Source organism: Toxotes jaculatrix, chromosome 3, assembly GCF_017976425.1.
Source record: "Toxotes jaculatrix isolate fToxJac2 chromosome 3, fToxJac2.pri, whole genome shotgun sequence".
Lineage (NCBI taxonomy): Eukaryota > Metazoa > Chordata > Actinopteri > Toxotidae > Toxotes > Toxotes jaculatrix.
Window position 1 is genome coordinate 26,102,960 of NC_054396.1, and position 25,033 is coordinate 26,127,992.

Genomic DNA, 25,033 nt, shown 5'->3' on the forward strand with positions numbered 1-25,033 from the left:
TTCATGATCCTATGAAACAGAAACCAGCCACTATTTCAGTCAGAAAAAAATAAAAGCATTGAAAACATTGGGCCTAGCAGGTAGCAGAGATAGTAGTTTCAATTCAGTAGATCAAATCTGTGGCTGAGTCTCAGATATAAAAGCAATGATTACTTGAGGCACAAAATTAAAATTTATGTACCTCATATTGTACTGAAAATATTCCAAACAAAACCAACCCAATCTTCGACTCAGGTTTAACAAAATAAAAAAAAGTAACTCAGTAACTTACAAATGAACCCATGAATCTGGTAAGTTTCCATCATCAGGCAGTGAAAAGCAGACAATCAGAAAGAGCTGATCGCAGGCGATCAGTTGTGCATCAGGAATGTCCTTTTATTAGCCAAAGCAAAGGAGACTCCAAATCATGTATGGTTATACGATCATACAAGTTTGTTCACACTGATAATAGAAACAAAAATGAGCTTTAGGGTGGAAACATCATCAAACATACATACAACAAAAATCTACCAAACTAAAAATGCTAAACTTCATCTCAACGCTCTACAGTCCAAACACCTACTGAGCATGTGCTGTTGAAAGAGGGTTGGGAGGGGGGGGGGGGGGGGGGGGGGGTTGGTGGTGGCATTGTTGAAACACAGCAACATCAGAGAAAAGTGACAGAAGAAAAGGATTCAGCAGCCCCAAGCCATTATTTACAAAATAAAACACGAGTCAGCAATCTGTCCATCACCCCATCCACAGAGCACTGTTGCAGCACAGAACTGTATCATCTTGTTACCATAGCAACGGAGTGCCAGCTTTTGACAATGGCAACAGAGCTTGATGTCAGTATAATTTTTACCATAGCAACAGGGCATGTCAGCATTTCACCATACCAAGAGCATAAACATTTGATCATAGCAACACAGCTTTATATCACAATTTTACCATAGCAACAGAGAATGTGAAGACTTTACCATTGCAACAGAGCAGCAACATTTCACTGGTAGAAAAGCTGTTCATCTAAAGCATGTTTTACCAAAGCAACAGATTTTAGCAACAGAGCATGTAAAGATTTTACCATAGCAACAGAGCATAAACATTTCATCATGGCAACATACTGTGGCTTTTCCTCATTTTACCATAGCAACAGAGCATGTCATTTTTAAACCACAGCAGCACAGCATATTTAAGCGCATACAGCAACAATGCCTCATTATAGTCATCGTGTTACCATAGCAACACGATTTGACAAAAAGCTGTACTGTCATGGAAACAGGGCAAAAAGAGACCATCCTACCATCATCATCATCAGTTTGTGCTACCAGAGTCAGTGGAGAAGCTGCAGGAAAGAACAAAGTCTGGATCAGAGTCCTCCTACTGGACAGACTGCAGGGGGCGTGGCTTACCTGCCATTATCTACACATAGGGATGAGCACCAGTAGTGACTGACAGCTGGGGAACAGGGCATGGTCTAAACACATGAAAGTTAAGTTTTGAGTCCAGAATCAGGTATGGTTTATGCTGGTTTTCACCTGGATTGTTGATCCACGTAGGTGTAACATCTTTTATGTACAGTCAGTCTGTTTTGGGCAGGGCTTTAACCCAGGCTTATCTTGACCTTCCGGGCTCCAATAGGTCGGTCATTGAGGTCCATGACAGCGGCAGCGGCCTCCTCGTGGTTCTGGAAGGCCACCATGGCCTCGCCAGTTGGCAGACCTTTTTCACTGAACTGCAGGCAGACTGAGCCTGGCAGCACCTGGTAGCCGTAGAAAAAGTCCATGATCTCGTCCACGGTTACAGTGAACGGCATGTTCTGGAGTTTTACAATTGTCGGCCCAACGGCAACACGTTGACTGTTGGGATTGTTAGATGCTCCAGGAGTCGGCTGGCTACGGAGACCGTCAGCTCCTGGAGTGAATACCTGCTGTCCACCAGCAGCCCCACCCCCTGGACGTCCTTGGTTGTTGTTAGCCCCTCCACCTCGGTTCTGTTGTCCTCCTCCACCTCCTTTTCTGTTGGCATTGTCAAAGGGTACTAAGCCTCTCAGCCCATCCTGACCGAACGGAGCTCCTCCCCCAGCTCCAGGCCGAAACCCTGGTGGTTCCAGGATTGGAGCTCCAGGAAGACCGGCAACTAGTGGTGGAGCTACACCCAGATTAACATCCCCCAGCCCTGCTGCCAGAGGAGGCAGAGGAGGAGGGCCTGCCAGCCCATTCCCTGGGGCTGAGAATGGAGTCACAAAGGGGGCACTGTTTAGGTTCCCCATAGTGTTTCTCAGAAAATTAAATTCCTCTCCACTAATCCCACCAAATGGATTGATTTGGGGCTGCTGGGGATTGGGCTGGGTTTGCTGGTGCTGATTCTGGTTCTGCTGGTTCTGGTTTCGTTGACCCCTCTTGTTCTGGGGAGGAGGATTCCTCTCAATTTCCTTCATCTGGTCAAAGGTCACCAGGTGGACAAAGGCATCACGACCATTGAGTTTTTGACGGTGCAGTCTTTCTGCTTTGCGGGCATCTTCTTCAGTCCGCAGCTGGAAGATAGCTTGGCCTAAACCATTGCCGTGACTATCTGTCAGAACCTTCAGAGTGTCCTCATAAAGCCCCACACCCTCCAGGAAGGCACGGACATCCTTCTTGGAGACGTTGTAAGGGATGTTGGTGATGTGGGCACAGTTCCTGGCAGCTTTCAAGCCATCCTGGTTCTTGCCATCACCTTGTGCTGCTTCACGTTTGCGGATGGCATCAATCTTTTCTAGCATTCCTTTCCGACTGATTGGGTGGACCTGGATGAAGCGGGTGCCCATGTATTGCATGTGAGCACCCAGAGCAGTTTTATAGTCCTGTTCTGTTTTGAACTCAAGGAAGCCCTCTCCTGTGGCTCGCCCGTTGGGCCCATAGGCAATGTAGATGCTGTCCTCCACGATTGCCAAATTCTTAAAGAACTCCTTAATCTGTTTCTTGTCGGCCTCGTAGGGAAGTCCCTTTAGGTAGACACAGAACTCCTGCCGGTGGGGAGATCGTGACCTTCCTCGCTGATCCCTGACTCCTGATCCAGCATTGCCACGGCGGTGCTGCTGGTCCTGTGATTCGTTGCTGTTATTTGATTTGTTGCTATTGTGAGGGTTATGGCTTGTGGCGCTGTCACTGAGGCTGGTCCACTGCCGCTCAGAGGATGGTGTGATCTCAATGAACCTTTGGCCCATCATACCGCCTCCTCGCTTCACAGCTTCAAAGCTATCCTGGGGCGAGAAGAACTTGACCATAGCCCTGCCAGTTGGCCGACCCTGCCCATCCCTCAGCAGGCGAACCCCATCCACTCCCAGACCCCGAAAAAATTCCCTGACCTCCACCTCTGTGCAAGAGAATGGGAGGTTCTGCAGGAGGACAAACAATTCATCAGGATTGGCACCCACTCCGGTGGCTGCAGCCGCAGCAGCCTTCATATGGGCCTGCAGGCCAAGAGAGGCCAGGGGGGAGAGAGGATTAAACAGCATGGGGTTGGGGGTTCCAAGGGGGAGGCCGGAGCCCAGTCCTGCTGGGGGAGGTAGAGAGGGATTGAAGGGAGGCAGGGAGGACATGTGGGGGAGGTGGGACATAGGAGGCACAGGAGGTCCCTGGGACAAAGGTGAGACAGTAGGGACAGGGGGAAGGGAGGACACTGGAGGGGGGACTGGAATGGTGGGCAGTGTGGGCATGGGGGGCATGGAAGGCATGTTGGGAAGTGGAGGGATGGGTGGAGGGCCTGCATTGAGCGATGCCAGAGCTGTGGTGATTGTGGGTGCGGAGCTGTAGCTGTTGGGGAAACAGGGTACCACACTGGCCAAGCTGGCTGCTGTCTTGTTGCTCGGTGGCTCCTGAGTTGAGCTTGCTGCTGTCACTGAGGCTGAGGTGTTACTGAAACCCTGATTTCCATGGCTGCCACTTCTCCCCCCTGCCCCTTGCTGCACAGTCGGTATGGGGGCGGCGCCCGCTTGTCGATTAGCATTTCCTGCCGTAGGTGCAGCCGCCTCAACAGAACCGGTGCCAGCCTCAAACCTGCGACGGCTGAGTTCAATCATGTTTTGCATTTCTGTCTTACTGCTAAGCAACAGTGACACTTTGGAGCCCTTAATAGACCCGCCTGTTCGCATCATCCCCAGCCGAGCATCCTCGTCAGTGGCGAAGACGATGAAGGCCTCGCCATGCTCACCCCCCACGATGTGCACTCCCCCGTCAGGGATGGTGAGGCCAGAGAAGAAGTGTCTGATGTCCATGGTGCCAGCCACTATGGGCAGACCCTGCAGCCTGATGACTACCGCCATACTGACTGCTAAACAACAGCCCTACAACCTGGGGAGAAAGCAACACTACTGTCAGATGAAGAGCAGAAAGAGGGAGACCAGTAGTTTCCAGATGTTTTCTCAGGAAACTCAGATACAACTCAGAGTCCAGCCCAATAAGAGCTTAGCCACCCTGGGTTTTTTTCAGTTTCTCCAGAATAACCAGAGAGCAATTTTTAGACTTTGTGCACCAATTTTTGGATCCTGACATCTGGAAACCAGGTGTTTGGAAGGTTTTTGGGGAAATTATTGCAAAATGTGCAAACACCGAAACTGAAACTGTCTTCAGCAGCTTTTCACAAGTTTGAAAAACTTGTTCTTGCTCTTATTTTAAAAAATAGGAGGTTGTTCAGCAAATACTCTTATAATAAACTAAAATCTTTGAAAGGATACAAACAAAAATACAAAAGAAAAACCTCAAAGAAAAGTACCCAGTGAAACAAAACACCCTAGATCTCCAGACTAACTGAAATAAGGTGCAGGTGCTACACTGGTACACCGATAAATTCTCTTCTCAACTGTCTCTGCTGTTATATTTTGCACAAAGACAGAAACACAGACTGAAACACTTATCTGCAATATCATTAATATAATTGTCGTCTACAAAACTTTTTTCCAGCGAGCTAACTACACCGTTTTCTATTTTCTGAAGAAAACATACACCAAGGCCATGTCACATTTTATCAGTCCTCCCAGTGGATTCTGATTGGTTTGTAAACTGACAAATGACATAGCTGCTATATTACCTCCTTTTAGGTTTCAGCAGACCTTTGACATACCTTGTTGGTTTACTTTGTATATTTCAATAAAACTGCTCAGCCTAATGCCAAGCTTACACAAGACATCTTTTCATGCAACTTTTTTGTTGGAAATTAAAGTCTCCAGTATGCTTCAAACTAAGTGCTTGCTGGTTCATCTAATATCATCTGAAACCCCAATCCCAACTGACGAGGAAATGTTAGATTTAGACATCACACAATACAATTTGTTTGAAGATTACTGAGGCCTTAAATCTCAACAGAGTTGCTCCATGTATGTAACTGATAAGTTGTGAGCAATTTTGTTTTTAAAATAACTTTTACAGTTTCTATCATGCAGTATAAAGATATTGCTTGTATTTATGGCAGAGTCTGAAATATTTCGTGCAACAGTAAACCTTCATGAATCTCATGCACTTTGCAACTCACCAGTGCAACTAAGCTGTGTGAATAGTTTCACTGTATACCAGACAGATGATTTCTGTAGGACACTGAAACCTGGTGGAAAAGTCAGAAAACAAACATTCGTGTTCAAGACATCTTGATGGAATTTAACCTTTTACAAAAGAGAGTGACGCAAATTTTACTCTAACTTCCAGTGACCAACGCGTTGGTGTTTTCAGCAGTTGGCAGGTGCTTAATCAGTGTGAATAACTAGTTCTCATTAAGACTCAAGAAAGTGTTTAAGAAAACATTGTGTGATGGTTTCAGTCCTACTACTAATGGATCGGCTTTTAAAACAACATAAAACAAACTGCAAAACTCAAGAATGTCGACAACCACAAGAGACTTTCAAAACCAGCAGCAGGAAAAGAAACAGTCAGACTGCCGCAGCTTTCCTATCTGACATCAGAGACACACGCCTGTCAAAAACCAAAGCCTATCATGACTGAAACTGGCAGTGTATGTCAAATATCAAACTACACTCATAATTTACTCAGAACAAACAAAGGAGCAAACTGAAGATAGGATGTGTAGAGCTACAGAGGTTCCACTGTTCTCCAAAACCAGCCAACAACAACACAGCAATACCCTGCAAACACCCAGCAACTATCCAGCAACAACACACAGGTGAGCAGGACTGATCCTGCTGCCGCTTGAATCCTCAAGCAACACCAAATCAGACAGCAGCATTTCAGCAACTGGTTGTGGAACACCACCACACAAGCAACATGTCAACCAGCAAGTCTGCAATACATTGTCAACAAACATCAGCATCATGTCAACAGTAGCAACAGCAGTAACTTGTCAACAAGAGAAAGAGGAGCAACACCATCCAACATTTTAACAAAAGCAATGTCAGGTACATGTAAACCAGAGCAACATTAGCATCATGTCACCGAGAGCAACATTAGCATTACATCAACGACAGCAACATTAGCATTATGTAAACCAAAGCAACATCAGAAACTGATTGCCAGCACAGCACCAAAAACAGCAGCTGATAAGAAGAGAAAGCAAACAGAAGAGAGGTGCAGAGAAACAGGTCAACTAACACTGATATAAACACACCCAACTGAGAAATCTTCTGTTTCATAACCATCTATTGGTCCTCAGACAATATCCTTGGGTTTCCGTGCTATAACTAACCGTGAGCCTGGATGACATTATATCATGGTTCTGGATGAACATCTCACTAAACTGACATTTCAGCCGCTCTAAGTATTGGTTAAGTGAAAAACATTAGAAAATAAAAACTTTTAAAATTCTCGTCTGTATGTCACACTGCTACCTGCAGTTCACCACACCTTTCAACACTATGCCTGACATCACTGTCAATGAATGCAGTGCTCAGCTTCAGCATAGACAAATCACACCAAAACTGACATTTGAGTAGCAGTTCACCCAATGTTTCTCCAAGACATGTTTTTTTTTTTAAATAGATTTGCAATCTGTACATCCACTACTCTCTAAGTGTCAGCCTGCTAAAGTCTGTGGGAAGCATCAACAGCAGCAAGAGGATGGAACACAGCAAGAGAGGAAACGGCAACAGCTAATAATAACAGAGAGACAACCAAAGAGTATCCAAAGAGAGGTAAAAAGGCTTGATAGAAGCTGTAGTTTGCACTTCCATAAACAAAGAATAACAATGGAGCTGATAGGAGACTGAAAGGAACCTCCATCAAAAAGCCAGAAAACCAGAAGGAAATCTAATGCAGCAAATCCAGAAATAAAGAGCAAAAGACCACATTGATTTCTCGGTTTAAAGCTGGAACACATGTTGTCATCATCTTCAAAACACACAAACAGTACAACTGAACAAGAAGAGTGTAAAACCATCCACAAACTAAACAACACAAAGACAGAACTTACTTTTAAAACAAGGATGAGCCAACCTCAAGCTCAAAGCTCAACAGACGGGATAATGATATAGAATCTGGAGTGACTTGATTTGGAGCACAAAGTCATTTGCTAGACGTTCAGAAGTGACTGATAAACCTCTGGTTGTGCTTGTACAGAGATCAGCTGATGTGCCCTTTCTGCACTGTAATCCAGACAGAACAAAAGCAGACACAACAGACTTTCACAAAACTCTACTAAAGGTATTGAATACACCATATGAGGAATCATTCACTGACTCAACTATAGCCCCTCTCAGACATGCACGTTTTTACATACACGTACAGACAATTTCATATGTCAGTTTTGTGCTTAAATAAACTCTGAGGAGGTTGGACAACAAATAAAATCAGAATAGAAACACACCGAAAAACACTGTGAATGAGTTAATATTAAGTTTTTTGAGGAGACTGTCTCTCTCACTCATGTTTGATCAATCTGTAATTATTTTCCACCTCAAGATTAAGAGATTGTGAGAAACAGGACTAACATAGATAAACACTTGTATACCGGTCCATAAAATTTTGTTCTGACCAGGAAATGTATTGGTCAAGACATTTTAAAGTTGCAAACTAAATCTGTCACTACTCTCCAGGGCACAAACTATAGAATGGTGAGAAATGGTGACACTTTCAAAACATCTATTGGGCATTTACATGCTTCAATCTTTTGTCTTTATCAACTCATATACAGTAGTGGGCAAAAGTTTTAGGCACTTAAGTGTTCAGGTCCCACATTCATTCTGCGGCACAACAACTATCTTCAGCAACAAGGAAAACAAGGAGTCCTGCAACAGATGGTCTGACCCCCACAGAGCCCTGATCTCAATATCATGGAATCAGTCTGAGATTAGAGACAGAAGATACTTCTGACAAAAAAAGCAAAGAGTGGTCACACCAAATACTGATTTGATTTTGTTTATTTCCGTCTACTTCACTTTGTATGAAGTTTATTGATAAATAATAAATGGCAAAGCATGGCAATGTTTCTGAAAGCCCCCTCTCTTTATTGCTAGGGCCTAAAACTTTTGCGAAGATCTGTATATGCGGTTATATTCAGTGAGCAAATATCCATCCAATGCCTGGGCTCTAATGGAGACACACCTGCAAAATACATTTAGAAAAAAATCACCATCACTTTTTATCCATCCCCTCCATCTTGAGATCACTGCAGCTCTATCCGATACTGGTTCGGTTTCTGTTTAAGAGACCCATTAAATTATTACCATTCCCATTAATTATTTACAAAGCAAAAACCTTTTAAGGACTGTAAACAGCCACCGTTACAGAGCTTGTTCCAGAAACGAGGAGATCAGCCAATATTCAACACACAGAAGTCACTCCAAAGAAGATGGTGGCATTTTTTGTAAGCTTTTGATGATGCTTTAAAAACATCAGCAGGAGCGTCTGCCTGCTCTTGGTGATGATTTAAAGTCAGGCCGGAAGCTTGAGGAAACTGCTGCCATGCCCCAGTCCATCTTTGGAGTAACTATACTCTTGCTAAAAGACACTGACTTTGCAGTTTGTCTGAAAAGGGCTAAAAGTCAGCAAACTATCACCGTGCGTAACCTCCGGCTGACACATACTTAGACGATCTCCAAGACAACCGTCGCTCATCTTTAACAACAGTCTACCTGCTCCTATCAACTGCTGATGTCGTTGTGGGGAGTGTGGCGTCACGACCCGTGGGCGTGGCCTGTGGTCTCCAGGTGGGCAGTGGCCGCGGTGGAGCCGAAATTGAGAACTGAGCTGCAGACAAAACTGTTCAGAAATCAAACACACACCTCCTGCCTCATCATCACTACACACAGTTAAGAGACAACAGGAAAACGAGCTGACCCGCAGTGAAAAACACATGAAAACAATGTGTCGGTTAGCTAGCTAACGGTAGCGTGCAACTTCGGACAAGGCACCATTTTGAACAAACCTGCCTGAAAGTTTTAACCAAGCAGTCGTTGTTTTTAAACAACTATCAGACATGCAACATCGACAGAGAGGCCCTAGCAATCATTGCTCGCTAGCTGAATGAAGCTAGTTTAGCATAGCTTAGCTGCCTGAGCAGGCTAACGCTCAGTTAGCCACCTAGCTGGTTATGAACCTCGCTTTGTGTGTGGCGGTGCGGAGCAGCGGGCAGGATGCGCGTTTTTAACGGCTCTGCTCGTGCTCGGCTCCCGGTGTGAGTGCGTCACTGAGCGGACCGCTGCTGCTGGATTCTTACCGAGAAATTTGTCAACAAACACACTGTGGTTTAGCTCATGAACGAGGGCTCTTTTCGTCTGTGCGCGTCTCGCCGCAGGCTGCTACTGCACGAAATGTCGGCGCAAACACCGCGAGAATACACGAGCTGACGCGAGAGGATGCGGCCTGCGTCTCCCCGACGTCAGAGCGGTAACGCCCCCTACCGGCTGAACGGACCTTATGCTACGTGTCCAAAAGTATGTGGACACCCAGTGCAGTGCACAGAGCTCTGATCTCAATGCTATATCACCATAGGGGCAAACAGGACATGTGATGAAGCCTGGATGCAGTTAAGTAATTAATTGTGTATTCTTATAAGACACTTAATTCACGTCGCCAATTCGGTAATTATTGGTAATTATCTAAAGTAACTCCCCATTTATATAAAGCTTAAATAAAAAACAGGATTATTCATTCAGGGGCATTATTCGGTGAGAATTTGGCATTGATTAGTGGAGGTGCCCCGTGTTAAACTCTAGTTCAAGACCTTTTTTAGGCTATTTCAAAACATATTGTCCTCACGTCCTCACCTAAATAGAGCTGTGTTTAATCATATTACCATAAACTAATCCATACTAAGTATTGTTTCACCAAAGGAAGCCTGGTTGCACAACTTGCTGGCAGCAGAGGGTGGCAGCTGGGTCAGTGAGAGCCCACAACAAATTTTTACCCAAGGGCTATTCCAGCCTTGATTATGAGCCAAGCCTTCTCACCCAACATCAGTGTTGGACCTCACTAATGGTCTTCTGACTAAATGGGAACAAATCCCCGCAGCCAGGTTCCCAAGTCTGTTGGAAAGTTTCCCCAGATGAGTGGAGCCTGTTACAGCAGCAAATGAATGCCCATGGTTCAGGTGTCCATATACATTTGGCTATGTAGTGTACCTGATAAATGTAGTTACTTAACAGATGAAGATTGTTGTGATCACTGCGGGACTACCGACAGCATGAAGGGAGCAACTCTCTGGGAGTGATGATTGTTTCATTATGGTGTTTTTATTGTGTTAAGTTTTTTAAATATTATTCTGTATGTTCAGTTGTGCATATTTGTATAAAAGCCCAGCAATGGAACGACACTGAAAACTACCTCAGGCTATACTGTGAATGTTGTGGTACATAGCATTGGTTCATTAAATGTACGTATCCATATAAAAACAAACATTAAATAAAAACAAAAGATATAGCAAAATTTTATTGCATAACCATGAAGCAGCAGTTTATTGAATAATATATATATATATATATATGTATGATAAGAGCAACAGTAAAAGACAGTAAATGATAGAGTCTATAAATATGAGTTAGAGACTCAGCTGACTACATCCAGGAACACAGTACAAGACTTAGATGCTACCAGACATTTATTAAATGACTTCTTCAGTGTTTTGTGTTCAGACTCTCAGGATCACCTTGAGATTCCCCTCAGACACATGTGTGTGAGAGATGTGTTACATTCTACTCTCCACCACATTAAAAATAAGATGTTGTGGTCAAATTACAGTTTCAGTCTTGTAGAGCGTTCCAGACTAGTAAGCAGAATAGCCGAAGTGCGACTGCTAACACTGTTTGATTGGATGTTCACTGAGGGCTGCTGTGGACACACTGACATGATGCTGCTGTTTACTGAAGGTTGAGCGCTGGTGTGGGAGGAGAAACAGAAACTACAAGACTAAAACCTCATGTGAAGACAAAGACAGAGAGGACAGTGTATCACCTGTGAACAGAGCAGGAGATATTTATCCATGAATTATCAAGTGGAAAATTCTGACTTATTAGTGAATCATCAAATCTTGAGACAACTCAGTGAATTTAAGTCTGCTGCCTTGTGTTGCTTCACTGAAGGAAAACTGCCCTTTGTTCCTACTTTGTTTCTTGTCAAGGGGGTTCGTCCACCTTAACAAGAGACTGTATCACAAAGCGAGACAAGCAGTTTCGCCAGATATCTTTGGGTTTAACTCAGGTTTTCTGGTATCGTGAAGCTGGCTCACTTTTAACCAGGGTATATCACCATGGTAACCCATTCTGCGGGGCAATCCTGCTCTGGAGTACTGATTTGATACCACTGCTTCCTCAAAGACAAACACATACAAATAACTGCCACTCACAAATTGCAGATAAATTTACAAGTCATACAGCAGCCTCATAAGCTCATGCATGATGTGTTGTTTCCAGTGGGGACTACTTAAACATGTCAAAATTAGCATGAGAGGAAATAACCTCAAGCCGCAGCTTGCATCTTGCAAATGGAGTGAAACGGGCCCCAGAAACAGCCCGATCAGCTCAATGGAGTTGTCATTGCTATATCCTAACAGGGACAAACAGGCTCAGTTAACAACAAAGTAATAAGGGGCAAAAAGGACATGTTTATAGATCAGAAGAGAGAAAAACACCTGTTTTTGTAAAAATAGATCGTCTCACAACTTCCCTCTGTTTTGGCAGCAAAAACAACCCAACTTTAGTTTAGGTGAATCACATAATTATTATAGTTTGTTCATCATAAAAAAAAAAAAAAAAAAACAGATGCCTTCCTGCTGAATATGTTTAAAATACTGGCCACATTTAAAAAGGCCAACATAATAAATCACATACTTATTTATAAGCTTAATATTGAAAGCCTTACTGTTAACGTGGATGTTTTTTCCATACTGCAGCCTCTTTTTTATTGTAGCTGTGTTCAGTAACATAATTTACACATAGGTATCATCATCTCATGTCATATCACACCAAGAACTCCTCTTTCACATGAATTTGCTCAGAGCTGGATTAGTAAACTCTGAGCTAACAGATCCAGATGAAAACCAGCTTCATGATAGCATCATCAGGATCACTGACGTCAGACTCAGTGAAGTCAGGTAACCCAAAGAATGTCATACGAAGAGGAACTGAGTTTGTGATCCAGGACCCAAGTGTAACAGCCTCCAAAACATTTCAGTCAAGACACAGAAGCAGCTTGTTGGGAAACAGAGGCTGACTGATGAACAACAGAATGATTAGAATTAGCTGAGGTTGTCACGTGTTGGTCAACTCTCTGAGCAACATCTCCCGACAGAGCAACTACAGGAGAATCTACAGAGACACAGAAATACAGCTACAAACAGACTTCAAGTCAGACAGGAAGTTTGTGCGTGTTTGTGTGCAGGAAGAAAAAGCTGGTTCATTCCCAGAGTTAGGGAACTATCATAATCATCATCACCGTTGTCATCAGCTACGAGGCAGACAAACAGTGGGAGGAGTCTAATGCTGCGTCCACTTGATGCTCTTCAGGTCGATGCCTTCCTGAACCATCTCCCACAGAGGACTGACAGAGAGACAGACAGACACAGAGACAGTTGACTGGGTGTTCACTATAACAATATTACCATTTTCAAACATTAACTTGACAGACAGGTATTTATGAAGTCACTTAGTCATTTTTAAAGTTTGCCTTTATTTTCTCTTTCAAATAAGCTGGAAATTTGTTTCCAACCTGTTTGGCTACTTGTATTTCTTGACCAGTCAGGCTTCTTTTTAGTGATTTAGTTCACAGATCTCAGCTACTCACTCAGTGGGTGCAGTGTTATTAGTACTGATGAAGATTATGAATAAAACCACCCAAATAAGACCAAGAATTAGAATAGAATCCAGCTGAACTCACCTCATCTCTCTGAGTCTGCGGACCTGTTGGATACATTTCTCTGCTGTGTAGTCCACCTCTTCCTCTGTGGTGAACCTGCCAATACCAAATCTGACACACAAACACAGGTTTACATTAATATAAATGTCTTCCTGTCTGTGAGCCTCTGCTGTTGTTCAGTCTGTCACTAAGAAACATTAATGTTAATGTGGTAAAAAATGCAGTTTTGTGTCAAAATGCTTCCAGTGACTTCAGTGTACACACAGAACCAGCCACCAGAATCTGTTAGAATGAGGATGATGGTTTTTTTTCTGAACAGTTTTTCTTACAACTTAAATAACAAATGATCCTAATCTTGTTCAGAATCAGAACTATCAGCAGGATCATGATTTATACTCTGGTCCTGAAGAAAAGTTATTTCACTGAGATGACTAAACAGTTTGTACCTGATGGAAGAGTGAGCCAGGTCTTCATCTGCTCCGATCGCTCTGAGGACATATGAGGGCTCCAGAGACGCTGATGTACATGCACTGCAAACACACAGAAACACAAGTTCATCTTTAAAGGCCAAATCTCTAATATCTGGCCCATTTAAGTTAAATCTACCCTGTTGAGTTTACTTGTAAAAGCAAAATTATGTTCACATTCAGTGTTTGTCACCAAAACACACTGTGTGTATCCTAAGAAAGATACACACATGTAACATGAAAACATGTTGATGCATTTCCTTCTAATAACTCGCAGTTTTCATCAATTTCATCAATCAAAAACTGCACAGGGTACAGTTAAATTGACATATATAGAAACAGTTTGACTCATGAGGAGCACTTGCTTCAAGTAAAGCGTCAGACATGCCCTTAGATTTTCAATATTAACAAGTGTGTTTGTATCTGACCTGCCAGATGACAGAGCGACATCCTTCAGTGCCATCAACAGACTCTCTCCCTCCACATAGGCAAAGGACAGGTTGATACAGCCTGAGAAAAAACACACAGAGTTCCAATGGAAACCTCCAACAACGAGTTGAAGGACTTCTACTGACTTTCATGTTTATGTTGGATGAAACTGAAACACGTCAGTGGTGTGTTTTTGTGCAAGAGTTACACTTCTGTGTGTGTATTTGTACCAGGGTAGCGTTGCTCTGGATCTCCGTTCATTAAGACGTCAGGAATCTCAGACATGATCTTGTGGACAAGCCGTTGAGCCAGCATGGACACTCTGTGATGATCATACTGCAAGTGAACACACACGCTAAGTCCCAGGAAGTTTGGGTGCATTTGTTGAGTCTCAGGATGTTTAGGTACTTTTGTTTTACCTCCATCTCACACTGGGCGATGCTGCAGGCAGCTCCCAGCCCAACAGCCAGCGGGGTGGGGACAGTGCCGGAGCGCAGCCCCCTCTCCTGCCCACCCCCGCTCTGCAGCGGCTCCAAACGCACCCGGGGCCGGCGACGCACGTACAGAGCCCCCACACCTGTAGATAATAAATAAATCAACACAAGCTGCAGTCAGGACGGGGTTTTTCAGAAGCCACACACACTCAGAGTGGGATTATCACACTCACTGTAGCTTACACTTTAAATGAAGTTTCAAGTAACTTACACTTCAGCTACTTTCACCCCTTACTCTTCAAATGATAATTCAATGTCTTCCCAATTTCACCCAGCACTCGCACCTAAATCGACACTTGAACTTCATTCAGTTCCTACATCTGAAACTTCTTTCATCGCTTCCATTTTAACTATGTTGGTTTCTTTGCCTTGCCTTTTCTAATTTTATACAATGTATGAAGTACTTTGTACTGCCACTGTGTATGTAATGATCTGGGCATAAAATGGGCTAAATAAAACGGCTCGCTTTGCCCATCAACCAAACAGCTAAGGGTACAAATACAAATGGCTGAGCTAACCTTTGGGTCCGTAGATCTTGTGACCACTGATGGACATCAGGTCAACCTTCCAGTCGTTGACGCTGATGGGAATCTTTCCGATAGCCTGAGCAGCGTCGGTGTGGAGGAAGACTCCTCTAGCACGACAAATCTTACCTGGGGACAGGAAGAGTAAAGCTCAGTGAACCAATAGTTTTGATCAGAACACCAAATCAGATCAGAGGTCCCATGTGGAAAAGATCAGAAACCTGGTGAAGGCACACGATCACAGTGATTTGATTTCTTGTGAATCATTAAAACACAGATCAAACAAAATATAATGAGGAATAAATAATATGTTTGAGTTGTCATGGTTACCGATTTCCTTGATGGGCTGCTTGACTCCAATCTCGTTGTTGACAGTCATCACCGACACCAGAGAGGTGTCAGGACGAATGGAGGCCTCCAGCAGCTACGCGCACACACAAAGTTTTTTTTAAATACATATATTGACTTCTGCATGTTACCCGAACACTTTGTATGTTCTCTGTACATGCTGTATGCGTTCACTCTGTACTTCCTTTTTTGTTATCTATCTGTATGTTCTGTGTGTGTACCTCCAGGTCCAGCAGTCCGTTCTTCTGGACTGGCAGGTACGTGATGTTGAACCCTTCAGCCTCCAGAACACGACACGAGTCCAGAACACATTTATGCTCGGTCTGTGTGGTGATCACATGACGCTTCTTGGTCTGGTAGAACCTGGCCACACCCTGTTGGACATGAAGGGGCAGGGTCACTACTGACCTCATACAAACTGGGTTCTAAGTCTGCACTCTCATTGTACTCCTGTTCTGTTCTGTGTTCTCATATGTATTCTCAGTTTATTCTTATTGCATTTTCATTCTAATCTTGCTCTCATTCTGTTCCTATACTGTTTTCAGTGTATTTTCATGTGCATGGTCTAATGCATGTTTTTTCTTGTTCGCACACTGTTCCTAATGTGTTCTTAATTTCTTCTTACAGCTTTTACATTGTGTTGTTATCATGTTATGTTCTGTGCTCTTTTTTGTTTTCACAGTATCAAGACTATGTTCTCATCTGTTCTTTTTGCTTTCTCACTCTGTTTTTGATCTGTTTTCAATAAGAAAAAAACAGAAGGAGGGGGTAGTAGTGAGAGGAGGGTGAGAAAAGGTGATGAAGAAGATGAGGGGGGGGGGGGGCACTGACACCTTGATGGCCATGTTGTTGGACTCAGTGGCTCCGCTGGTGAAGATGATCTCTCTGGGATCAGCTCCAATCAGATCTGCCACTTGCTGCTCAGAGAGAGAGAGAGAGAGCGAGACAACACAACACAACACACAGTCAATGTCTCTCTAAATTCAGACTTAATGGGCTGGCTGTACAACAATTACAATACAGAAATAATAATTCTGCATTTTTAAGGACAAGACACCTGGTTTTGACATTATTACACTGTGCACTGTAATGACAGAAGACAAAATAATTTAATATGATAAGTTCAGTTATACTTATGCTTTTCTTTAAAATGTTTTCTCTCTCTTTCTCTGAACAGACTAAGTGGCTCTCTACCTTCCTGGCGGTCTCCATGGCGGTCTCACTCTCCCAGCCATATGCGTGTGTCCTGGAGTGAGGGTTACCATAGTAATTCACCTGGTAGGGTAACATGGCGTCCAGCACGCGGGGGTCCTATACATACACATACACACACACACGCGTTAAACTGTAAGTACAGGTGAGTATAAGAGTAAATAACTCTCCTACTGTCTCTGACATCAGCTGGTAAAGACTTTAACCATGACATAAAGTTACCATGGGCGTGGTGGCCTGGAAGTCCATGTAGAGGGGGCGTAGCTCATCCTTCTCCAGTTCATGTTTCTTTATCAGCTCTACAGTGCAGGACAACAGCAGGCAGACAGTCAGCTGGTTTTACTCAGGGTTTAATCAGATCTGTACAATCCTGGACTATAACAATGAGTCTGGTTTCTGTATCAGGCAGGTCAGCACTTGTGAGTCACTCATCAACTGAGTCTGTAGAGCTGAGTCTAGAAAACTGTAGTAAAGTACTGAAAACAGACCGTTATTATCATGTTGGCATCAAAACATATTTGTATTACATATGTATTAACATTATCATCTTTTCCACATATATTTGATGTATTTTATCAGATCTAACATGAAAATGCACATCCTACTGTGTGATACCACACACTATTAGTGTAGATTTACTGTTACAAATTTCATCATTTAATATAAAAAACTACAATCTTGCCTTGGTTTCTCCATTGTGTGCACTAGAGCACTAAATAATAATAATAATGCATTTCTGCAATAAAAACCTTAAACACTATCTGTATCCAGCTTCTTCGTTGTTAAGTAACCGATTGCCTTCGGGCTTTGAAAAACTGTGAGCAAGTGCACTGAGGAAACTGGTGCTTTTATAAAGGCGGAAAGTGGCAACAGCAAATACTGATTTATTTTTTCCCTCGTCCCTGCACTTTGTACAATATTAATCGATAAACAGACATAAACATAAACTATTCATGGAATTATATTCGAAAGCATTCTCACTTTATTTTTAGAGCCCACACAGTGCTGTATGTCTATATGTAGGCTGCAAATGTCTTGTTTCGTCAATTATCAAAATGGATATCGATTATCTTTTTTTTATCAGCATTCTTGAGAGCTTGTTATTTTTAAGTGATTTTATAGCATTATTGTATTTTTCTGATCTCACACCTGTCATTACTTAACGTTGCATCACTCAGTTCATGTGTGCTGTGAAGTTTCCTATCTCCTGACTAAACTGCGTCACTTTTGGATTAGCTTCATGCTAGCTGCTCTGAGGCTTATAAACAGGCTAATTTGCTCCGGACAGCTGTTACCTCTCTGCAGAGAGCTAGCGGCTCTCACGTCAGAACCCAGTCGAAGAGGGAGCCATCCGACCGGCCTGAGCAGACGGGAGGAGACGGTCCTGCCCGATGAAAGCATCTTGACGGCGGGCTGCTTTCACTTAGAAACCCGCTAACCACCGGTAACGGCAACACGCGGACCGCAACTGAAACACCAGTGTAAACCGGTTTGAAGCAGTTTAACCGGGTGGTTTCTGTAAAGCAAACTGAAGAATATAATTCGCGATTTAAGAAAAAAAAAAATCTAACCTGAGTGAACTTTGGTTTGGTTTGAGAAACGCTGCCGCCTGTCAGTTACATCCAGGTCACAGCAGAGTCGGACAGTGTCAATGTACGCATGGTAACAACGGATACTTCCGATCACGACTTTCAAAATAAAATATCTTTAAACGACGACCACGAAAGTTTCACTCAAAAGTACAACAAATATGATGAGATTTTTTGGTAAAACACTTAACATAAATGCAACCTTTATACTCAAAATGTGAGTAATTAACTTTAAAATGTAAAAAACATGTTAAAAAGTAGTTCATGATAACACTTGGATCACACATTTAAAAAGAACAGGAGGGTTCAACAAAACTTGGCTACCTTTTATAAATAAATTTCATCAAACCAGGAAATGAAATAGTAATAAATATCATCATAATCATTTTTACTATTACTTATCTGTTTACTCCTGTTAATTCTTCTTTATTATACGTTATTGTAGTCCACCCCTTTTTTCTTTTTTACTATTTAGTATGGTTCAAAACCTCTCTTGTATAATGTATAATTGTTTGGCATCATATATAGTATCTATTACAACTTTGTATTTTGTGTTGTCTCGCGTTTTTCAAGTTCTGTTAAAAACAGTGTTAAAAACAAAAGCATTTTACTTCACTTGTTTTACGAAGGATGTTTCACCCTCTCTGTAGCTTAACTCTGCAACTTGACGCAGCTCGGTGTCGATGCCGTTTCATGGTTGCACAAGAAACGGAAACAGGGTGTGTGACTTCCTCTGAGCACACTGTGACCTCATTGGTTGATCGGTGTTGTTTTGGTTCTGTTTAAGGCGGGACCAAAGCTTTTCTCAGTCATCTGATTGGCTACAAGCCGGAGTTTATGAAACGTGTGTTCAACCTCTTCATGAGGTTCAGTTACAAAACTTGTACTGTTTAAAGATATCAGAAATAGAGTTCTAGGTATTTCTGTTTTTAGCCCCTTTCTAGGAGTGGGTTTTCAGTATTTAGAATCCCTGCACTGCTTTTCTAATGTTCTGTATTCATCGTAAATCCTCACTTGCAAAATACTTCGCCCAACTATCAGCGAGCTCAAGGTGCGTCTTATTATTTTCAAATCACTCCACACACAAGGCTGGAAGAACCAAGAGTATGATTTGCGATGGATGTAATTTACATTTTCATCCTGTGGGGGGCAGTAATACGCCCAGTAGCGTCAAAATCACCAAAAAACACACACAAAGGAAGAAGAAGACCGTCTGTGGCAGCCATGCTCAGTAGCTAGTTATTTAAGTGAGTTTATCTACTTAAAAATACATTTATTTTAGAGCGTAACGTGAGAAATGAGAGACTCTCCACTACGGCGGTGGGTCTCACTTTGAGGTGAGGTTTTCAGTTTGTTTCTGGAAGTTGTGTCTCGATGTAAGTTGTTCACTAAGGCTAGCAAAGACTAACCAGGCTAACCTGTCAGTGGGCTGTTTTCCGAACGTTAGACGCCACGGCTCTTGGTTTTTGCCTTCGCTATATCATATATTTTGCTGTGACTACACCTTAAATATACCAATCGATATAATCTAATGGCCGCTTTAGTTAGCGTCGTGTCATCTCACTGTTTATACTGTAATTAGTTTTTAGTCACGTAACCGGTCCGTGACGCCGAAATGTCGTTTTACCGGCCAGTGACACTTCCAGTTTACCGTTGTCCACCGGCATACCGGTAGTGTGCCACCCTCGTTATAGAATCATAATTGAATTCTTTAAGCTGTGTCTCCGGCCTATGACGCTTGAAGACGGTTCCACTGTTATAAACCAGCCCCCAGTGGCTTATGTTGACTCTTTAGTGGCATGTGCCTCTGCCGACTGTTGCTGTGTCCCACATGAAAACAGGACGTTACATCACTGGCACTGTGACAACAAATGACATTTTGACATCTTGCCCATCGCCAAACAGCAACTCAGGCTGTATGTTTGGGCTCGTTGTTCTGCTGCAGAATGAATGTGGGGCCGATCAGACACCTTCCTGACAAGAACCTAAACATCTAGAGTGCCTAAAACTTTTGTTAATATCTTAGATGTCTTCACAAGTGACACCATGCTCCTAGACAGCAGCTGAAGATCAACGTATTTGACCAAAAAGCCGCCGTTACAGCTGCCGCCATGGGAACAACAATGAGTGAGCCATGTATCTACGACAAACTGTCCGAGAGCATCGACATCCTCCGCCAGTCGGGCTACCGCTACGGCATGTCGGAGAGGGAGATCGAGAGGTTTATTAAGCAGGTCCTGGAGACCAACGAGCCCAGGAGAGAGCCTCCCCAGTTCCCCATTCTAAGAGCCACCATCAAGGTCAGGCCTGCTAATGCAAATATCACACTGTTCTGAAACCTTGACAGAAAATATTATTCACCAAAGAGTCTTACCACGTAAAAGCATTTAACGTATGCAGCTTGCTGCCTCTTTAATGTGAGGATTTGGTTGCTTTTTTCCGTTTTGTTATTGTTATTAGTTAATTTCTTTTTTTCAGTGTTTGTCAGACAGTAATAACCCTTTACCACTAGAGAACTCTTGTCAAGCTTTGGTACAAAGTTCTTTCTTGTGTTTTCACTGTGGAAATTCTCTCTTTGTCAACTGCAGCTCAGCAAGAAAACAGTGCTGGAATTTGTACTAAAAAGACAGTAATTTTGGGAGACATCCACTTAATGTGACTAAGACGCAAGAAATTTCATATTAGACTCAAAATCTTTCTCAGAAGCAATCGTGTCATGGCCAATATGGACAGGAGGATAAATAATAAATCATTTAGTTGTCACAGAGTGTATATAGAGTGAGCATAAAGCTTGTGTGCTCTGAAGAAGGAGACAGCTCTCAGTGATGGTAATACCCTTGTTGTCTTTGCAGTTTGTGGTGGCAGTAGGTTTCCTGCTGGTGGTGGTGCTGGCCTTCACCTACCCACAGAATGCCCCCCAGCTGGGTCTGGTCAACCTGGGCTGTTACAACTGGTCATCCCCCCTGAGCCACGTCCGCCTTCTGTCCCTGCCCATCGCCAAGAAGTACAACCTGCAAGGTCCAAACATGATCACTCTTTACTGTGTCTTTCTCTCTCATACACACACAAGTTTAATGATAAGATGATAAGTCTGATGATAAGACTTGCAGTCTGATAGTAGTGAATGTGTGTGTATGTTACAGGTTTCCATGAATGGTGGAGTGCCGGATCCCTCCGGCAGAGTCTGGTCAACTGCTCAGGCTGTGCAGAGATCTCTTCAGTGCTGGAAGTCCCAGAGAGCCTTAGAGGGACTGTGACTCTGCGACGGGGGCCACAGCTTGTCCTGTTGAAGGTCAGAAGTCAACACAGTCTCCCCATGTCATGCCCATGGGTGCATGCTCTTTAAACAGTTTCTTTAAAAAAAAAAAAAAATTACATAAATAAATTTATCCTACATTTATCCCGAATCAGAAAGTGAACTAATTTAAAACAGCTTAATGTTTTTTTGCACTGTTACCACACAACAGTTACATGGTATGGGAAGTGCTGCGCAGTAACACGTGATTATGTCCGCCATCCAACAATTCCCTGTTTGTTCACACTGGTTTCTGTTTGTTCATCCTGGTCTCTGCAGGGTGGGGAGTCCCTCAGCGTCCAGCGGCAGCAGCTTGAGGAGCTCTACTTGGCCCATTCAGGGTCCATGTCCATTCTGCTGGAGGAAGACGATGGTTTGCAGAACCACAACCTGGGGCTCCCTCAAGGACCCGCCAACTTCACCCTGCTTTGGTACACAGCTTTGTTGAATTATAAACAGTTTTCAGAATGGCAAACTGCACATAATGTAGATTAATGTGGTTAATATTTAGCACTGTTTTATCTGATAAATAACCTCTGTATCCTTAAAACCTCGGTACATGCGCCAAGTGGACACAGTGGTATTTGATGACTGCTGCTGCTGCTGACTGACAGTGTGTGTGTGTTCTGTTGTTTCTATAGGAGGTTCAGCTCTGGGACCAGGGAGAAGGTGCTGAGGTGGCTTTTCCCGAAGGCTGAGCTCTGCCCCCTGCTGGACAGTGCTGGGACCATTCTGCAGCGCTGCCTGGTCACCCACAGCACAAACTCCCAGAGCAAGGTGAGTTCAGCCGAGCTCCACTCAGGTACTTGTCACAGATCTCACAAAGTCAGCCAAACCAAACTAAACCAGGAAATCTACAGGAAGTCTACAACTGCAGTTAAAAGCAGTGACTGTTTAAATTCAGGCCAATTGTCAGATGTAATGTGATATGTAGATGTTGAAAGTCCCATATTAGACTGCTGGTGTGGAAATTAAGGTTAAAGTGCAGTTTGATCGTTTTAATTGGTTTGAGTATATTTTAGTGTAAACCATCTGTGGTGTTTTGTAGCCCTCTGTCATCGTTCACCACAAACTTACCCTCAGCCTTTGTAAGTTGGAGCCTTTGTCTGTGTCACAGGGTGTCGGGGTGCTGGGCTGGCTGGTGGTGGGTGAAGGGCTGCCAACAGTTCGAGTTCTGCCCGTTCATCGCTGTCAGAAACACTGCAGCTCCTTCAACCTGTGGCTGACACCTGGAGACATGGGTAACACCTGCTGCTTCTGCTTTTTATCCACAAACACATTGACAAAATAACAACTTGAGACAGGACAAATAAACTCTGGTCTGGTGAACTGATTTTTGGGAACTGATCCCAAAAATCAAAACATTTGAATGTTTCTTGTTGCTGCTGAAGCCGTCCGGTCTGCGCACTAAGCTGACACTTTTTCCCTCTGACCTTTGACCTGTGCAGTGTACGCTGACCCTCGGTACTGGCAGATGGAGTTGTTTCCCGGCCGAGGCCAGAACATCATCTGTGACGGATCGGCCTTTTAACGTTCAGGTGGGGCGAAGCGAAGGAGGACAGAGTTCAGGACTGTGAACGTGCAGATCAGCGGTGAATGTTTGACTTCCTACTGAGGTGTTTTGGAGCTTGTCGGCCTTTTTTTGTGGCCCTGATGCCTTATTACCCTCCCATCTTTTCTCTGATGCCCGCCTCCCAGTGTCCTCAGAGAACTCAAAGCCACTGCACACATGACTTCAGTTTGGAAAAGAATGATTTCCTACAGGTTTTAAGGGTGGAGGTCAGAGGTTTCACTAATGACTTTATCCTTGTGTATAACGGCACAACATCATCAGTCTCTAAACTTTCCGCGCTAACAGCTCTCAGATGTTCTGGATGTATTTGTGCCATAGCTTCAAGCAGAACTCTAACAATTTAAAAATAATACTGCTCATGAAATCCTTAGGTGTGTCTCTGTTTCAGAGGGTAGTGAAACACTGTTGGGTGAATTGGCATTAGCCTGGTTCCAGACGTCTCAATCACCACACACAACACTTTTCTTTTTTAACATACTGAGTGGGAGCCATCTTTGAGCCTGGTCATCCAGTTCCTATTACACGTGCATGGATGTTCACTGCCTGCTGAAGTTCTGAGACACACCTACATCTTGACCTTCTGCCCTTTATCCAGCACTTTCCTCCATGTTAAAGGGCCATTTCACCCACATGACAAACAACTAAATTTAATCTCGGTTATCTCTGGTGGAATCCAGAACACACTAAAACTGGTTATTTTCTCTACATTAATAACCAGGCCTGTTTCTTAGGCCTGGAGTTATGTTAAAGGCCTAAGTTATGTTAAAACTTTAGCTCTTCTTACTTAAATACTGTATAATGTTAAATTGAGACTGGATTTAAAAATGGTGAAAACACCTTTAACAGTTTTAATTGGAAATGAAAACTCTTTAAATGGAGGCAGAGACACGTTTCTCAAAACGTGGACCAATAAAACCAAAACTGTCTGACTGAAATAATACCACTTTTTGTAATTTGGGTGAACTGACCCTTTAATGACCAGTTACAGCTCAAACTTTACCATACAGCATCAGACAGAAAATATTTACATGTCGTTTATCAGCTTCAGATATTGTTTTTAATTTTGATTTTTGAGATTTTATGGACAAAGCTGCTTCTCTAATTTCATTGTTGTTATTTATTGTTACGATTGTATGTATATATGTTCAAGCCATTAATTCTAATAATAATGATGTATTGTAATATTATTATACTTTTGATTATCTCTTGTGTTTATCAGTACACAGTGCAGACAGGAGTTAACATCAAATCATCTCCAGCAGATTCTGAGATTTTTCCTTGAAGACGTAGAGGATTTATTTTGTGCATGATTGGGATTTCCTAAAAAAAAAAGTCTGACTAATATGAAATCAGTTTGCCAAAGTAAATGCCTGTCAAATTTAAATTTCTGTGTTTTAAAAGACGCACTCCCTCATCTTGTTTCAGTGATCCCCAAATTTCCAAACATCCAAAATCAGGGGGTGAATCTTTGAAAATGTTCGCTTTGCATAGAAATGTCATAGTTTTATGAGAAAATAAAAGCTTGTCATGTATTTGCTTCCATCTGTGTGACTGTGATTGATTGATTGATTTGAAGTGCGATAAGTACGAATGGTTGAAAATGTAGTTTGGTTCATTTTAACGAGAACAGGCGCTGACCTGGTTGGAAGGAGGGAGCACGGCAGGTGTTCAGTCCCCCTATTTAGCATTTCTAAGGAACATTTAATAAATGGTTTGTAAGACGTTACACTCACCGGCCACTTTATTAGGTACACCTTGCTAGAAACGGGTTGGACCCCCTTTTTCAGATTCGTCGGCTGTACATCCATGATGTGCATCTTCCGCTCCACCACATCCCAAAGGTGCTCGATTG

General features: G+C 43.0%; 3 protein-coding genes across 6 annotated transcripts; 1 reads left to right on the forward strand and 2 right to left on the reverse strand.

Moving 5' to 3' along the window:
• Nucleotides 1-359: 359 nt before the first annotated feature.
• rbm12 (RNA binding motif protein 12) lies at nucleotides 360-9,719 on the reverse strand. Of its 3 annotated transcripts, XM_041035018.1 has the most exons (4): nucleotides 9,619-9,695; nucleotides 9,035-9,161; nucleotides 5,491-5,559; nucleotides 360-4,313 (listed from the first exon to the last, which is right to left on the reverse strand). In XM_041035018.1, exon 4 carries the CDS (start codon nucleotides 4,283-4,285, stop codon nucleotides 1,583-1,585), a length of 2,703 nt encoding a protein of 900 aa, XP_040890952.1. In that variant the 5' UTR covers nucleotides 4,286-4,313; nucleotides 5,491-5,559; nucleotides 9,035-9,161; nucleotides 9,619-9,695; the 3' UTR covers nucleotides 360-1,582. The 3 variants fall into 3 exon arrangements, with proteins under 3 accessions (XP_040890952.1, XP_040890951.1, XP_040890950.1); XM_041035017.1 differs by lacking the exon at nucleotides 9,035-9,161 and having other exon boundaries at nucleotides 9,619-9,719; XM_041035016.1 differs by lacking the exons at nucleotides 5,491-5,559; nucleotides 9,035-9,161 and having other exon boundaries at nucleotides 9,619-9,719.
• Nucleotides 9,720-12,271: 2,552 nt separating this feature from the next.
• Nucleotides 12,272-18,377, reverse strand: nfs1 (NFS1 cysteine desulfurase). 2 transcript variants are annotated; one of them, XM_041034448.1, is made up of 14 exons: nucleotides 18,296-18,377; nucleotides 18,020-18,192; nucleotides 16,947-17,023; nucleotides 16,707-16,823; nucleotides 16,346-16,429; nucleotides 15,734-15,886; nucleotides 15,495-15,588; nucleotides 15,159-15,293; nucleotides 14,566-14,723; nucleotides 14,377-14,482; nucleotides 14,146-14,227; nucleotides 13,697-13,780; nucleotides 13,272-13,361; nucleotides 12,272-12,935 (listed from the first exon to the last, which is right to left on the reverse strand). In XM_041034448.1, the coding sequence occupies exons 2-14, from the start codon at nucleotides 18,123-18,125 to the stop codon at nucleotides 12,872-12,874; spliced, it is 1,350 nt and encodes a 449-aa protein (XP_040890382.1). In that variant the 5' UTR covers nucleotides 18,126-18,192; nucleotides 18,296-18,377; the 3' UTR covers nucleotides 12,272-12,871. The 2 variants fall into 2 exon arrangements, with proteins under 2 accessions (XP_040890382.1, XP_040890381.1); XM_041034447.1 differs by having other exon boundaries at nucleotides 18,020-18,359.
• A 1,139-nt stretch (nucleotides 18,378-19,516) lies between these two features.
• On the forward strand, nucleotides 19,517-24,581 carry c3h6orf89 (chromosome 3 C6orf89 homolog). The gene is made up of 8 exons (XM_041033241.1): nucleotides 19,517-19,650; nucleotides 20,340-20,613; nucleotides 21,166-21,331; nucleotides 21,457-21,605; nucleotides 21,888-22,039; nucleotides 22,250-22,385; nucleotides 22,726-22,849; nucleotides 23,057-24,581. The coding sequence occupies exons 2-8, from the start codon at nucleotides 20,425-20,427 to the stop codon at nucleotides 23,137-23,139; spliced, it is 999 nt and encodes a 332-aa protein (XP_040889175.1). The 5' UTR covers nucleotides 19,517-19,650; nucleotides 20,340-20,424; the 3' UTR covers nucleotides 23,140-24,581.
• The last annotated feature ends 452 nt before the right edge of the window (nucleotides 24,582-25,033 follow it).